Source organism: Alexandromys fortis, unplaced genomic scaffold (genome assembly GCF_014885135.2).
Source record: "Alexandromys fortis isolate MF-2015 unplaced genomic scaffold, M_Fortis_MF-2015_v1.1 scaffold_69, whole genome shotgun sequence".
NCBI lineage: Eukaryota > Metazoa > Chordata > Mammalia > Rodentia > Cricetidae > Alexandromys > Alexandromys fortis.
Genome location: NW_026067951.1, coordinates 579472 through 597099, shown reverse-complemented (window position 1 = coordinate 597099; position 17628 = coordinate 579472). Strand labels below are relative to the sequence as shown.

The window sequence follows — 17628 nt, the reverse complement described above, 5'->3', positions numbered from 1 at the left end:
TCCATTCCCCACTCACTGTGTTCCATCCTGTCTAATGCTCTTCGCCTACCCCCCCCCCCCCCCCCCCCCCCCCCCCCCCCCCCCCCCCCCCCCCCCCCCCCCCCCCCCCCCCCCCCCCCCCGCCATCCTTGCCACTCCTCACTCACTCTGTATGGCATGCTCTTACCAACAGTGCTTTTAATCCCACTTGGATTCTTTATTATTCTTATTTTTTGCTTCCCCCAAGAGCGCTTCAGTTCCTAGAAAGCAGGGACTAGGTGTTAATTTTCAACGTCCCCAGAGCTGGGATATGCCAAGTGACTGCTCACACTTCCATGAACCTTTGAGCTGTGCTGAGAAGCAGCGGCGAGTGCCACCGAGGAACTATGTGGCTCAGAACGGTCTCCCATGTAGAAGGCGGGTGCTTAAGCCATGGAGACAGTATGTGGGAGACAGGACAAGAGACACATGTAGAACTGCCACCTCCACCCAGTGTACCACAAGACCTCACGTCACACTTTTCTCCTTAGAAAAAGGACTGACATCTTTGAGATTGCTGTAGAATGGTGAGGCGCAGACCAGATTATGATGTGGAGGTCTATCAAGGAGCATGCACACTTACAATATTGATACAGACATTTTGTTGGCCAAAGTACATAAAGTATTTTCACATATTCTTGTGTCAGACAAATAAACAAGGCTCACAAGCCACAAGGAAATGAGCAGAATAAAGTTAGAAGTGCGTGACTCAGAGTCTTGCTAACCCCTTCTTTTGTGGACTTGGAGGAGTCTGAGTTTAGAAATGGAATCTGCTAGGGAGAAGCCCCACTCTAGACTGTTTTTTCTCTAACGTGTGCACACGAATTAAACCCCAGCAAGCCCTCTCCTGTTTACTTAGCATACAGGAGGTAGCGATGGAGAATGCCCACCTTTAATAGTCAATGCACCGTCTACTGCATCTCATTCCCACTAATCTGTTAGCACTGTTAACGGCATAGGCAGTGGTTTTATTTTTTAATTTAAAAAGGCAAACAAGAGTCCAGATGGTGAAGAAAACCTTCACAGCCATGGGGAAAGCATACAATAAGAGCCTTTCATTAATTTTCAGTCCAACGAAAAGCCCAACTTCCAGGCTCCAAGTCCAATTCCACAGAAGATACAAATGTACATTAAAAGCCCCTCAGAAGCTGGGCATGGTGACACTTGGAACCCTAGCACCAGGAAGCCTAAGGCAGGAGGGTCAGGAGTTCAAGGTCAATCTGGCTGTACCGTGAGACCCTGATGGGGGGGGGGGAGGTAAAGGCTCTAGACTAGTTTGCTTGTCAAGAGACAGATGAGCAAGGAGCTCACTCCCCCTTTCATCTCATTAACATTCTTCAAATCTACAGCAAAAGAAAACAAAGGTGTCTGTAAAGCCACGCCAGGGCCTGCACTTTGTGCCGAGCCACTTAGAGAGGAGAGCCTTCATTTTGATGTGGCCACGCTGGATCCTCTGGACAAATGTGGACTGAGGGGCTCCCCACGCGGGCCCAGGAGGGAAGCTGCTTGCTAAAAGGGCTCTCTGTGCTCTGCCAGATGGGCTGCTAACTCGACCAGACTGTACACACAGTGTCCTCCACCCTCACTAGTTGCATGCATTGACTTTTCCATCCCTCAACCATATGCCTTATCACATATGCAAAAAAAAAAAACATGGAGAGCAGATGGGAGGAAACCAAGAGCGGAGCTGGACCAGCAGGGCAAAAAGCGGAAAATCCCGTTCAAAGGCGGCATCCAAACCCTTCCCCTCCAAACTCTAACTCAATGGGGATGCTTAGAAAACCATGTGACAATAAGCACAAGTAACTTCTTTCACGCCATCCGGAAGGAGCCAGCGCTGTCATCTCATATTATAATATTTAGAATAACAGATTAACATTTTTCTAACGTTGCTTTGCTTATCTAAGTGGAAATAATGACAGATTTCCTCCGTATCAGACAAGAACGACCCAGACTTCTACATAGAGGGCAGGATAGTGGCTGACTTTGGGTGACTCCAAGAGAGAGTCAGAATAAGAAACAAACAAGCAAAGCAAAACAGATAGTAACAACAAAAAACCTCTTCCAATGAGATAACGAGAGGAGCAGCTCTTGGCTCTATGGAGGAAGTGACAAGGGGAAGAGAGGAGTGGAGAACGTGAGGAAAATGACAGGACAGCAGTCACCTGCAGCTCCTCAGCGGGCCGGGAAGCACGAGCCATATCCATAAGCTTTGCTTTCTTTTGTGTCCAAGCATTTGTGTGTGTGCGCATGAGTGTGCATGTGTATGAATGCATGTGTGCGCACACACACACACAAATAAATGCAATGAAACCGACAGGGAAATAAAGGCATTTCAAGAAATCACAAATCAATGCGATTCATGAACACCAGAGCAGCCCTGGCGAGAATCTTACAGGAAGACTCCACACGGTGTGGGGAGAGAGTGTCTGCACCAGAGTGCAGGAAAAGACAACTTTGAAGAGGAGCAAATGAGCGAAGGGAACTAGGAAAGACTCTGCCGTGCCCCACACAGCAAAGCAGCAAATTCCTGATACTAATTTGGAGACGGAACAGAACAAGCACTCCAAACAATGAGAAAACAGCCAGGAAAATTAGAGGAAACCATAAGCAGCTCTCATTAGTAAACTTAAATGTAAATGGCCTCAACTCAGCAACAGAAAGGTGCAGACTTGAAGACTGGATTAAAAAACTAGATCCAAACGTCTACTGTCTCCAAGGTAAAGATGGCCACTGACTGACAGACCGACAGTCAATGAACGGAAGACACCTATCAAGGGAATGGAAGCTGGAAACAAGCTGGGGCTCTGATTCTTATGTGTGATAAAGTATACTAAAGACCAAAATCAGTCTGAAGAGATAAAGAAATTAACGACATAGCAATAAATGGAGAAATCCATTTAGAGGGCTTAATAACTATACATATATGCACCAAATGTTGGGGTTCTGAATTTTATCCAACAAACACTAATGGACATCAAAGGTCAGACAGATTCTGACACAATGGCTGTGGGTGATTTCCAATCCCTGCTCTCACCTCCAGAGAGGTCAGCAAAACTAAAAATTAACAAAGAAACTGTTAGAAATATTTCCTAACATGAGCTCTCTGCTGACGCAAAAATCCCAATCAAGCCAAATCAAAAGAAACCAAATTAAAAGATATCCAGGTTTAATAGGACTCTTGCGCTCTTGGGTGGCCCCGAGGGGAACCGGGATGCCGCCAACGCATCCACTGGGGGAAAATAGGGAAGACCAGGTAGGGACTTTCCGGGGAAGCAGTGTAAATAGACTGGGGGAGTGGTCCTGACTTCCTCGGGGGAGGGGCCAAGATTTGGCGGGCACAGGGGCGGGGCCTCCAAGATGGAGACCAGAGACTGGGATTTACAGAAACCTCAGAGTTAAATTATACCACTGATCAAATGGGCTTAGCAATTACATATAAAATAATCCATCAAACAGAACAGAAAGTCTTCTCAGGAGCCCATGGAACATTCCTTAAAACAGACTTAATCAAGTCTGACCAGATACAAAAGAACCAAAACAATTCCATGTACTTATCAGACCATAGTGCAATAAAACTGAAAATCAACAGAAACGACACAAACACATACACACTGAAGAATAGACTCTTTCCTTCCCAGTTCACCCCAACTTTCTTGCCACTAACTTAGTATCCTTTTTTTGTTCAGTCCTTCAAGACTAATTTGCAATGTCCAAATATTCTGCATGTGTGATCTTCCACTGGTTAGCGGCCCACTTACCAGGAACCACACAGTGAAACCTGTCTCTTCTCCCGGCAGCTACACCAACAGAGATGAAAGCCGGGGAGGGGGTTACTACAGATTCCATTGAAATTCAATCACTGGGGAATACTTGGAAAAGTTATATTCCACACATATTGAAAAATAAAAGAGAAACAGACAAATTCCTAGACATAGATTACTCATCAAGGGTGAACCAAGAGGGCATAGCGAATTCAGCTCGTGCGCATTGCAAACAATGAGATTTGCAGCTCTACTATGAAGTCTTTCAACAAAGGAAAAAGAAGAAAAAAGGACTGGACAAATTCGCCACTGAATTCTAACAAACGTTACAACAGGTGTGCGCACCCGTGCTCTTTAAACTGACCATAAAATGGAAAGGGAGGGAGCACTACACACCCCACTGCGTGAAGCCTGAAACTAAAACCAGGCAGCGACACAAGACTGAAGACTACAGACCTGTTCCCCCGGGAAACACAGAAGCAAAAATTCCCAATACAGTTCTGCAAACTGAATCCGGAAATGCACTAAGCAGTCCACACATCGTGACCAAGTTATTCCAAACCAGAGATGCAAAGTTAGTTGAGCACATCCACAAATCAATAAATAATACTGCACATCAATTTAATGACAGAAATCACAAGAGCCTTTCCAGAAAAGGACTTTGTTGAAGTTCAACATCCCTTCATGATAAAAGTCCTGAAGACACTGGACATAGAAGGTATATATCTAAATATAATAAAGGCTATATATATGATGAATCTTTAGTTAACAAATACAGAAATACTGAGTATACATATTTTCTCTAAAACTTAAAATGAGAAAAATGTGTTTACTCTGTTCACTCTTATCCAAAATCAATGTCTTAGGGCAGGAAGACAAGGAAGAAAAATATAGACAAGAAAAGTAAAATTATCCTATCTGGGGAAACATGATCCAATGCTTAAGACTCCAGTGACTCTATCAGAAAGTTCTCAGAATTGATAATACTTTCAGCTAAGTAGTATGCTACAAAATTGAGAAGAATCACTACCATTTTCTATATCCTAATAATGAATATACCAAGAAAATAGAAGGGAAAATCCCATTTATTTTATTTTTTGCTTGGTATTATTTTATTTATTATTATTATATTATTATTATTATTATTATTACCTCCTCCCCTCCTCCCACTTCCCTCCCCTCCCCCCACCTCCCTCCCTCTGCAGTCCAAAGAGCAGTCAGGGTTCATGCTCCATCAGTCCCAGTGAAAATCCCATTTATAATAGCTGAAAAGTACCTACGAATCCTGTTTATGGATCGGCAGAATTGGGAAGTGACTGTATTACCAAAATTGATCTACATATTTAATGTAAGCTATTTCAGAACTCCAATGGCATTCTTCACAGAAACAGGGTTAAAAAAAATCCCATAATTCATATGGAATCACAAAAGACCCTAAGCAGAAAGGATAACGTATCACACCATCTGATCCCCAAATATATTACAGAGTCTTGGTAACAAAATAGCACACACAAAAGTAGGCATGTAGATAAATGGGCTGGAACGGAGGATCCAGAAACACACCGGGACAAATAACTTTTGACAAAGATGTCAAAAACAAATAATGGAGAAAAGTACCTTCAACAAATGGTTCTGATAAAACTAATTTCCACACATAAAGCGATGAAGCTATTACAGATCCACATAGCTAACCCTGGACAAAAATTAATTAAATATGGATCAAAGGTCTTAGTATTAGCAAGACCCGAAGCATTGGAATTGCTGGAGGGCAACACAAGGAAAACACTTTAAAGATATGGCACGGGCAAGGACTTCCTGAAGAAGACTCTACCGGCACAGGGATAATCCTAAGAACAGGCAAAGGTGACTGCATGGAATTTAAGACGCTTCCACACAGCAAAGAAACAATCGCCAATGTCAAGAAATACTATACAGAATGGGAAAAAACAAAAACAAAAACAAAAAAATAACTCTGTCTACAAATCAGACAGGAATTAATATCTAGGATATATAAAAAAGCACAAAGATTAAACACCAGAAAGCAAATTATCTGATCAATAAATGAGCTAAAGAACTGAACAGATAGGTTCCCAAAGGGGAACATGGCCCTAAAGTGTGCATCATCCTTAGTCACTGGAGAACGTGGACTGATGCTGTTCTGAGACTCCATCCACCTCCTTCAGAACGGCCATCTTCAGAAAACAAATGACAACAAATGCCGGTGAGAACGTGGGGAAACGGGAACCATAAACTTATGCTTTGAATGTAAACTTGTGCAGCCACTACGAAAATCACATGCAGGCTTCCCAGAAAACTAAAAATAGATCTCCATATGGCCCAGCTATACCCCTCTTGGCTATCCACACAAAGGACTCTAAGTCTACATACCACAGGGATCCTTGCACTGTGTTCATTGCTGCACAATATCGGGGAAACGGAACCAGCCTAGATCTCCATCCACAGATGAACGATAACGCGAGTGTGGTACACAGACATAATAGCATTTTATTCTGCCATAAAGAAGAGTAAAATCATGACACCTGCGTAAAAATGAAAATCATTATGTTAAGTGAAACAAGCAGACTAAGAAAGATATGCTGCATGAGTTCTTTCATAATAAGGACCTAGATTTAAAAGTATAAGTCTACATACACACATATATACACTTATATACGTATATATGTGTATGTGTGTGTGTGTGTGTGCGTGTAGGTCATGAAACTAGAAAGTGATCAGGAGTGGGAGGAAGAGATCTTAAGCAAGGGGAAAAGAGAGGGCAACAAAATAAAGTGTAAGAGAGACTATTTAGGTAGTGGAAGGGAACTAGCTAGGGGTGGGCAAAAGGCCAGTGTTGGGAGGAATGGGTTAGAATCAAGCACATGTATAATGATGTCAGATTGATTAGCAACTCCAAGACAGGACTTCCTGTCACTTTAAATCCCAGGTATGTGTAGGACTGAACAGGAGAAAGGAGCTGAAGAGCATGCCTCATGAGCACCGAGGCAAGAAAATGGGTTATGCTTGAAAAAAGAAACCCCTCTATTTTATTAATAATGTGATGTGGGAGTGTCATATATCAATCTGTTGATTTCATTGGTTAAGTTATAATAAACCAGCTGCTTGGCCTCATGGCTGGAACATAGATGGGAGGAGTAAACAGAATAGAATTCTGGGCGGAAGAGGAAGTGAGGTCAGACTCTGTTCTGCTCCCGGAGAGACTCTGCTCTCCGGAGCACAGACGCCATGCTCAGCTCTCCCGGGTAGACGCGATAGCTCTGCTCTCTGAGGCACACGCGATGAAGATGGATGTAGGCTAGAATCTTCCCGGTAAGCGCACCTTGGGGTGCTTACACACATTATTAGAAATGGGCTAGTCCAGGTGCGAGAATTAGCCTATAAGGGCTAGAGTATGGGCCAAGCAGTTCTTTAAATGAATACAGTTTGTGTGTTGTTATTTCGGGCATAAGCTAGCCAAGCGGCCGGGGTGTTGGGGACGCAGCCCCGCCGCCGCTCCTATTTCAACAATAATGTCTTAATAACAAACAGCAGAGGACTATTTATGACACCAATCCTACCTGTCTATGCAAAGTCCAAAGATGCCAGACAAAAGGGCATTGAGAACTAGCCCCACTGGAAAGACAATATATATAACCCTGTGTGCAAGGCTCTTTTCTCCACGCAATTTTTAAAAGTAGGAAGCTCACAAACAGAATAGTTAGGAAAGACTCCAAGAAATCAGAAAGAAGAGCTGCAGAGAGAAGAAACTGATTCCTAGCCTACGCACAAGTTGAGTTAGATCTCCTCCAGCACGTCACTTCTCTACCTCCCTCTGGGGGACACTATGCAGGATGTCAGCCTTGCTCTGGTGCCTTCAGCTTTGGCTCGGGAGTTGCCACTGATATCATACAGGAACATACCAACAGACATCAAGCCGATGACACAAGGGGAGGAAATAAGGAAACAGTCACACTCTGCCCTCATTCTAAAGGACGTACCCAGTCTTTGGGGATAGCTGCATAGATCTCAAGACATTTTACGTGTTACGGTACACCATCTTCTTGTCCCTCATGACTGGACCAAATCTTGTGCCTTCTGTTCTGGATACACTTAGAACTCTATTATCTTAACTTTCCAAAGCTAGAATGATGTAAAGAACTGATTCCTTGCACTGATGACCCAGAAGGGCTCACGCAGACTCCAAATAATTTCTAGAAACCGCATAGGCATGAAGAGATCTTGATTCTTTTTTGAGGGTGGCAACTGGCACCCCTAGGTGGCAGGTGTCTTTGAAGAAAGAAAAGAGCACTGAGACAGCCACATGCTGCCCCTGTCGCACTGCCTCTCCATCCTGGATGAGGTCACACACAGGTGCATGCACACATGCATGTGCACACATGCTCTTGTAAACCTACACCCACACAACAGCTTACCTGACAGGTGTGTGATGAAGTGATTCTACATGATGAGACAAGAAAGTCACCTAGATAATTTGATAGCATTACAGAACTAATTAAATATCAAAGAAAAAATAAACATTTACACTCCCATGTCATTGAAAATAAATATAAATTTATAAATGTAAATTACCTAAACTTGAATTTTGGTTTTTCAAAATGCTTCAGCACATCAAAAACTCAAGCAACTTAAATCTGGAAAGTAAAATATATACACTACATATATTTCCATCAAATACATATATAAGATACATGTCACATATATGTATGTGAATGTCAAAGTGTGTGTTGGTGTGCGTGTGCATGCGTGTATGTGCTTGTGCTTGAAGGTGAGGGGAAAACTGTGGGTGTCATTCTCAGGAACATCATCCACTTTCTTTGAGAAAGAGTCTCTCACTGGGCTAGAGTTCATCAGCTGGTCTAGGCTGGCCGGCCAGTAAGCCGTCGAGAGCATCCAGTCTCCACTTCCCCTGCTCTGGAATTGTAATTACATATATTTTTATGTTGATTCTGGGGCCCAGCTCAGGTCCTTGGCAAGTACTTTGTTAACTGAGCCATCCTCCCAGTGACTTCTAAGTATAGTCTCAAGGGAAATGCAAACCATGCACACAAAAGAATTTTGTAAAATGTTCATCCAAACCACATTTACAGACAGAGCTAGAACGATGAGTACTGTCTTAGTCAGGGTTTCTGCCACTGCAGTGAAATGCTGTCACCGAAAGCAAAGTGGGGAGGCAAGGGTTCATTCAGCTTACATATTGCCGTTCATTACTGAAGGAAGTCAGGACAGGAACTCGAACAGGGCAGGATCCTGGGGGCAGAAGCTGATGCAGAGGCCATGGAGGGACGCTGATTACTAATGGCTTGCTTCCTCCTCATGGCTAGCTCAGTCTGCTTTCTTATAGAACCAAGGACCATCAACTCAGAGACAGCACCACCCACCATGGCCTGGAGCCTCCTCCATCAGTCACTAATTAAGAAAAATGTCTTACAGCCACATCTTACGGAGGCATTTTCTCAATTGAGGTTCCCTCCCTGCAGATAACTCTAGCTTGTGTCAGTTGGCCCAAAATTAGCCAGGACAAGTACCCATCGGTAGAAGAATGGATGAGCAATCTACAACAGCTATAGAATGGAAAACTGGCAACAAGGAAAGCAATGACTGTATTGCGATCATCTATAACATGGTAGATCTCAGAATTGTTCTGACGAATAGCAGATGTCAGAACACGGTCTATCTAGTCTTGTTTACTTAAAGTTCTAGGAAAACAACAACAAAATAAGCTATGGTAGGAAAAGTACCAGAACCAAGGATGCTCTTGAGTGTCAGGAACAGGGACTTGCTGGGACAAAGAACTAGGGACTTCCTGGAGTGATGATAATATTTTATACCTTGAAAGGGGCTTGAGGTGCACAGGTGTTTGCAAATGTTAAGCAAATCATATATTTCCTCATATTTAAATTTGCCGAAGAGAAAAATAAATACTCAGCACTAAAGATATACATGCTGAAGTACTTGGGGGAAAAACATGTTCACGCGTTTTTAAAAAATCAAGATTAATGGATGGAAAGGACACTGTGTCAGTAACAGGCAAATAAAGCAAACTCGGTAAGGTGTCGACTGTAGAATCTAGTGTGTTTGAGTACTCAGTATAACATTCTTTTCATGAAGCAGGTTAGAAAACAATTTTTTGCTTACATAAAACCACCATTTCTATAAGAATTAATTTTGGGGTCATTGTACAAGCAAAAGGGAAGTAGAAAGTTTGTTTTAGAAAGAAAAAGGTTAAGTTTTTGTGAGCATATACAAACACTGATCGCCGCGGTTCTTCACACGCGCGGAACAGAATACAGTTTCTCCTCACTCTGCAGAGAGAAAGGCATCTCCTTCGGCTTCAAGGATCCATCTGAATGCTTTAGAGGGGCCCACATACTTCCCGACCCCACCCCACAACAGTCAGGGTCAAACACATTTCTCCTGTTATGAAAACTGTTTGTGAAACGCTAATGGGCTTTGAAATCAAGCCAGAAGATTCTCCCAACCCACAATCGCACCCTGCTCTACAGACCTCCCTCAAGGGCCCCTGGGACTATTTATATGACTTTCTTATCTCTTCTCCACATCTGGATCCAAGCTTAGCTCTTAGGAGCTGCTCAGCCAATGTCTGTTGAAGGTCACTTTCCATAGGTCATAGAGGGGCCACACAGACTATACTTGTTGTCTGTCTTCATAAAAATCATCGGTACCATTAAGAACCTCCTATTCACAATGGCAAAATATGATGATCGACGTTGCATAAAATTTAATCTGAATTCCCCCCCCCCAGTCATACAGCAACACAGTCTGAGGGTAAAGGTGGGGCAGCCTCCTGTGACCCAGCGGATACGAATCTCTGTGTGATTTGGGGAAGGTGGTTTGCTGCCTCTGCCCCATATTCTTTTTCTGTAAAATGAGAATGGTATACATTTTTAATTAAGGAAAATGATACATCGAGGGGCTGGGGAGATGGCTTGGTTGGCAAAGTTCTTTCTGTATAACATGAGGCCCTGAGTTCAAATCCCCAGAACCCATATAAAAAGCCTGGGTGTACCAGTTGCCACGTGTGACCCCAGAGCTGGAGAGGTGGAGACAGGGGAATCCTTGGGGACTCACACGATGATATAAGCCATGAGACTGTACCACATGGTAGCAAGCACCTAACCATGCTAGCCTATCACTGTTCCTTTTTCCTATGAGCGTTCCCGTTTCTAATAACACTGGTAAAATACTAAGTGTGATGGAAATACCAGAAGTATTTACAACTGTGAGAATTTAATAAATCACAGCTAATTTCTAAAGCCTCACTCTAAGTGCTCAGGTCAAAAATTTAAAATTCAAAGAAGAAAGAAAAAAATCAATTTTAAATTGTAGCACTTCTACACACAGCTTTCGGTATTACATAAGCCACCTTGTGTTTTTCTTGTGTGTGTCTATGCTGAACTCTAAAGTCCCCTGGCCCCAAACACTTCCCGAGAAGAGTAGGAGACACATGTGCTTAGCAGTCAGGGTTTGCACCTACACTGACCCCTCAGGCTTATGCTTTGAATGCTTGTTTCTTAGTTGGCCATGTTGATGACCAACTGTCTGACTCCAAGGCTGTGGAGTCCTTGGGAGGTGGGGCCTGTCTGACAGAAGCAAGTCACAAGGGGTCTTTGAAGGTGACAGGCCAGCCCTTGCTTCCCGGCTAACTACTGCTCTTTCTGGTCTACCGTGGCATGAACAGCGCGTCACGCTCCCGCCTACCGCTGCAGACTGGGCAGCCCTACTCTCTCCCCACCTCATCATAATAATTTCAGTCTCTCAGAAATCATGAGCCAACATAAACCTCTCTTTGCTTAAGTTGATTCTGACAGGTATTTTAGTCACAGTGGCACAATACTAGCTAACAGGGCCGTTTTCTCCTTCTTCGAAATACCTAGTCTCAGGATAGACAGCCTCTGTTCCCTGACGCAGACAAGATCCAGCCCATGCCATAGACGCACCACCCGACCCCCACACCCTTATCTTTGAGCTCTACAGCTACGTCATGACAGAGCTGAGAAAGTGGCTAAGTGGGTAATGTGCCTGTCATACAAGCACGAGGACCTGATGTCTGGATCCACAGAAGCTATGTAAAAAGTGAGACGCGGTAGCATGTTTCAGGAACTCCAGAACTGGAGGGGTAGAGACAGGCAGACTCCGGGCGCTTGCTGGCAAGTCAGTCTAGGTGAAACAGTGAATTCCAGGTTCAGTAAGAGAGACCCCGCCTCAAAAAGTAAGGTGGCATTGAAGAAGACGTCTGATGCTGACCTCTGACCTCCACACATGCGCACATGTGCACACACACACGCACATACACATATACACTACACATACAGGCACATTTTTTTTTAAGTGGAAAAGAAACTGCAGACGTAACAGGAGTAAGTAATAAAGGCAAAAATCAGATCACAGATCACCTGTGAGTCCAATCTAATCGCACAAGCCCTTGGAGGCCTGCTCGGGATCTAAATTTTATAAGTACACTTTCTAAAACTTCATTAATAAGAAAGTATAATCAATAACCCAACAAAGTCCACAACTAAATTACTTGTAAAATGATAATAATGGTCAATATATAATTAACAAAATAACAAATGTCACTACTAAGAAAATATCCAGACATAATGTTCACAAGGTTGAATTTCTTCTGTGAGATAAATTTCCACAAGGAAATACTGCCTGGCAGCCTCTTTATCAGGAAAATATACTGGTGCAAAGGAATGACCAGGGATCAGCCCTACTCCACACAGCTGAACCTTTATCCACTGAGACTGGTCTTGAAATCTGAAGCCTTACTGACGTGAGTCACCCGAGGGACACGGCACAGCTTTAACTAGAGTTCGGTGTCTTTCGTTCAGCTCTTCCAGGATGACATTTAGAAAATCATTTTCCCATCACAAATTCAGTATTTTTTTTCTATTCAAATCTCAAGAAAAGAAGTCTAAGCAAATGAGGGTACTCATTTGATTTAAAATAGGTGTGCCCTTCCTCCTTCAACTCAGACTCCTTTCCTGTGGGGGAGAGCTGAACGCAGGACAGACAGGCCGTACAGGGACACTGGCTTTAACAAACTCACTTGCCAAACATCTGTCCCCCAGGCCTTCTTTTCTGCTCTAGCTGTGATTTGCCGCGATTCCAAACCATCTTGTAGTTTTCACACGGGAGGTTGTCTTTTTATATTTTATGAAAAATCAAGGGTTTTAAAATATTTGATGACTATATTAGACATGCACATGACAATCTTACCCTCCCAACTAGATTACCCAACGTAAGAAAGTTTCAGCTAACTGCCTTCAGAGGCGTTATCTGCAGCCTCAAACCGAGACTGGAAATCACTATAGCTCCGGTGCCGGTGCCGCCTAATCTATGCTTTGGCGGCTCAAATATCTGCTGCCCAGGAGGCCTTCTTCCGCCCAACTCCACATTCCTGGAGCATGGAGTGAGTTGTGTGCTGATGTTGCCCTTACTACAGCTTCCCTTGTGCACTGTGGGGAGCCTGACACACCTAGAAGTGAGCATGACCGAACGTCAGGAGCTAGCCTTTCTGTCCCGTGAGTAGTTCACCTGCTTCACAAATGCTTGGCCAAGTACATAAAAAGGTCAGCAGTGATATCTTCTAGCTTATTTGTTTTCCAACTAGACTTTAAGGTGTAGAAGCGTGAGGTGGGAAAATGTATCCTCCTTTTGAAACCCAGTGGGCTTGGTAGGCCCAACGTGTTCTGTTCCCGGATGAGCTGCATTTAGTTGTCTTAGGTTAAGGAAGGAGTGTAGATGCTGGCTACTCTTCCTGATAGCCACTCCCACTCCCGTTCATCCATTGCTTCCCTGTCTCTCACCTGAACACGCTATTCTGAACTGAAGTTCAAGGTCAGTAAAAAATAGGCCTCTTGGAAAGAGAAGGAGCTAAGCATGCTCTCAAATGTTCCAGCAGATGGTAGATTTTCCAAGATGAAGGAAAAGTTAATATATCGCTACAAAATACCTTTCTGTCAGACAATAACAAAATAAAGGTCAAATGACAAGAGTCTAAGCACCAAGTCCCTCACCTAGCTCTGAGCCCTCTTCCGGCACACGTGTCCGGCTTCAAAATGACATCCCGTAGAGTCCATCTGCATGGCTCATCTTTGGAGAATAATCTTCTATCAGGCTCCTCGGTGTGGTTTTATACAAGACACAGAGCTGTTGGTCAACTCTTTTCAATAATGCCTCCTGCAAAGTTCCCACACAATGATACTATATACTGCGGAACAATGCAGAGGAAACATCTAAAAACAGCCCAGTCATATTCTAGAGAGTTTAGAGTCATAGCCGGTCACGTGGCCACTAACTGTTGCATTCTGTAAGTCACTCTGCAGACTCAAAGCGGCTACAGCAAGGGAAGCCAACCCTTAAATCTTATCATGAATATTTCAAGAGCAAAGAAATAGCAGGAAATGTTGTAGATGATCGTTTCCCCGGATATCACGGCAAAGCTTCCCTTACTAAAGGAGGAACTATTGAGTCCTGGGAACTAGCTGTAATCCTAGCGTGGATGGCTTCTGTATGTTCAAGGCTTCAGTAGTTTTCCTTAAGTAACATCCAAGCCCTGTTTCTATACAGTGTCTGTTAAAGCTACGATTCAAGCTCATTTCTGTAATAAAAGCAAAGCTTCTTAAAAATTGGATTTTAGAGAAAGTATACAAACTTCCTAAAATACACGCAGTAAAAGGACTTCAGGCTGCATTGTAGTATACACTTCAGTATCTTCAACTTCTCCCCCATCCAGCACTGACTAACAAATTTGTGCCAAACAAACGCACAATTGGCTTACATATACACAGTGAAACCAGAGCTAGTGCTCGTCTTGCTTGTATACAGACCTAGGAGAGAGAGCAAACAGAAACCGACTATGTTTGGAGAATGACAGACAGCAAGAAGCTTTGACGAACCCGGCGAGTTAAAGTTACCCTCAAATGACAAGAGAAATGGTCCATTTCCTTACAGACTAGCTCAAAATCCAGGTGTCAGGTGGTGTGACAGAGACTTCTGATACAGGTGTTGAGATTGACACCTTAAAACGCCACCCTTACCGGAAACAGCAAATAAGAAGGAAATGCAAAGGGATCAGTATCCACGTTCCGCTGAAACCCTAGGATAAACCTAGACAAGGATAAATAGTCTCACGGGCTGGTCATTTCTCTCCTGCTTCACAGAAAAGTCCATCTCCAGGGGTTTAGCAGTAAGACCTTAATAAAAACAAAGGCTTAGACCGGAAACCAGTTGGTTTTTTTAATCCCCTCCATGATTTTTTTCAATTGAAGCCATGCTTTTTCCTATTTTATAAATGTATGAATTCATTATTTCCATGTATTGCTATTTCAACTACACACACACACAAAACCCAACCTGCCCTCAGAAAATAATGACCTCATTGAGGCACAAGTATCATTCATTAAAACAGCTGATTCAAAAAGCAGCAGGGTATAAATGAAAGAGGCTATCATTCAGTTCTGATGACCTAACGTCGTAATACCCCCCCCCCCACAGAGACTCATGGGTCTTTTGGTACCTTGTCAATGCCTTCCTTCCATAACATACATTACTAAATTCACATTTAATTCCTAATGGTCATATCTTACTGTCAACTGCGGTGCAGCAATGCATTTAAAAGATGCCAGCCAACGATTCAGCAAGCACTGCATAGGAAAACCCTCAGCATCGTTAACCAAACTCAGATTGTCAACAGAAACCAACAAGGTATCCTATGGAAGTCAAGGTGTCCCTAGTCCCAAGTTCCAAAGGGTGGAGAAGAATGGTCAGGCAGAACCGGTAACAGGATACGGGGATGAGCGCTCCTTCATTCAGCCTGTAGGGCTAACTTAGCAGGGCACACACCTTTCTGCCATGAATCAGGAATCTTGGCAAGGGTCTGAGTGCCTGCTGGAGCTCACAGAACCACAACGAAGGCCCCTCCCTAACCAAATTAACCCCCCGGCAAGAGGTGCCCTGGATAGATTCACAGATGCTCATCTGCCGGCCTTAGATGCTCTTCAGAAAAAGGCCAGCAACAGAGAAACCCTAGACTTTGTCCCCACAAAATCATGTCAAGGAAGCTCCAGGATTGTCCTCAAATAAATTCTGATTTCATTTTTTTTTAACGTGTGGCCATTCTTGGTGGCCACCACGTTACTTGTGCAGCTGGAAAGCAAATTTGCAAGAGGCCAAAGATTAGACAAAAGGCAGGAGCTGGAGACAGACAGACATGGAAATGGTTTTAAGTGATTAGGGCTTCCCAGTTCCAGTTCTCTTCTCTTCTCAAGATGATTCCTGTGGCTGCCTAACAAATCCCTAAAGGTCTGGAAACCATGTAGGATAAGGGGTGGGGGGAAAAGACCCCGAAACTTTCCTAAACTGCCGCAGCAGACCTCGGGGCGCCGGGGCTCAGGGGGCACCCCGGGGCGGCGGCCGCCCCCTCCTGCTACAACAAAAGGGCCAGGAGTAGCCTTCGTGCTGGGACTCCAGGACTGGAGCTCCGGGGACCCCAGAGAGGGAAGCAGAGGGAGACAGCCAGCCCCACGTCGTCCTCTTCCGCGGCAGGGGCTATGGAGCCGCGTGTCCGAGCCATGCATAAAGGAAAGAACCTCAGCTGTAAGCAGAAGAGTCACCAGCGGCTGCCACCTAAGCGGCAGCCAGAGCAGCTGGTGCCACCCAGATCCCCAGGGAGCATCTGCACCGCGGGCCCAGCGTGTTCCCGGGGCGGCGCCGCCCCCCGGGTATCGCGACGTGGGGGGCTGCAGGACCGCGGTGCAGGTCGAGCTGCTGGGCCTCCGCCACAATGCGGCCCGGGTCCAGCCGCCACCGCTGCCGCGCCAGGCCCGGGCGCGACACAAAAGCGGCCCCCGGCCCCGCCGCCGCCGCCCACCGACCTTGGGCTCCCGCGCCGGGTTCCCGTAGCGTCTTGGTGACCGCCTTCCAAACGTGGCAGCCGAGCAGGCAGAGCAGCAGCGCGGCGGACCTGCTCATCTCCGCGCCGCGGGCGCCGCGGGCCGCTTGGGCTCGCCACTCTCGGTCACGGGCGGCCGGGCGCCGCGCCTCCTTCCATGGCGCTGTGGCTCCGCGCGCCCGGCCAGCCGCCCGATTGGCCGGGGCCCCGCAGCCGGCCGCTCCCTCCTCCGCGCCCCGCGCCGGGCTTCCCCCGACCGCCGCGGCCGCTCCGCCGGAGTCTTAACCCCTTCCTGCCCCGCCCCGCGCCCGCGGGAGCGCCTGGGCCCCGGGCCCGTGGTGCCACCTGGCGGCCACCGCGCTGCGGGAGTCCCCCGCGCCCTCTGACCCCCCGAGCTGTGCGCCCCCGGGCTCCCATTCCCCGCAGCGGTTCCCGCAGGCCCGAGGCCTTTGACGTCATTGCTGGATTACCTGCGGGTACACGGGAAGCATTGGAGACTACGGTGTGACCTCCCATCCTGCAGCTGTCCTAGTCACTATTCCGACTTTCCCCAGGGTAGATTTGACAGCCAGTCTTACAGGTAGGGTAATAATAAGTAAACCGACTGCAGAAGGCCCAACGCCACAGGTTCAATCCTGTTTATATAGCATTAGGAGGGAAGGCTAAGTATGTTTTCCTGATAGAGGCCCTGGGTGATTTCTCCCCCTCCACACCTTTGTTTTATTGAAGAAAGAAAATCAATGGCGTGCTAAAACACAATAGGAAGACTATTCAGGAGCATCGCGATGGGGTACTGTTACAATGGGATTTTGTAGTTGGGGAGATGTTTATAACCAAGGATATCTCTCTCTCTCTCTCTCTCTCTCTCTCTCTCTCTCCCTCTCTCCTCTCCTCTCCTCTCCTCTCCTC

At 45.5% G+C, this 17628-nt stretch overlaps 1 protein-coding gene across 4 annotated transcripts in view; it reads right to left on the bottom strand.

Annotated features, from left to right (window-relative positions):
* Fam171a1 (family with sequence similarity 171 member A1) overlaps positions 1-17628 on the bottom strand; it is a 120137-nt gene that overhangs the window by 99332 nt on the left and 3177 nt on the right. The window contains exon 1 of one of the 4 annotated variants that reach the window (XM_050150528.1): positions 17190-17306. The exons of 1 other annotated variant lie outside the window; for it this stretch is intronic. In XM_050150528.1, the coding sequence (XP_050006485.1) occupies positions 17190-17235 (46 nt within the window). In that variant the 5' untranslated portion in view covers positions 17236-17306. Of the gene's footprint in view, positions 1-13843; positions 13862-16702; positions 16984-17189; positions 17307-17628 lie in introns of those variants that run through there. 2 more of the 4 variants (XM_050150527.1, XM_050150530.1) reach the window with 2 other exon arrangements.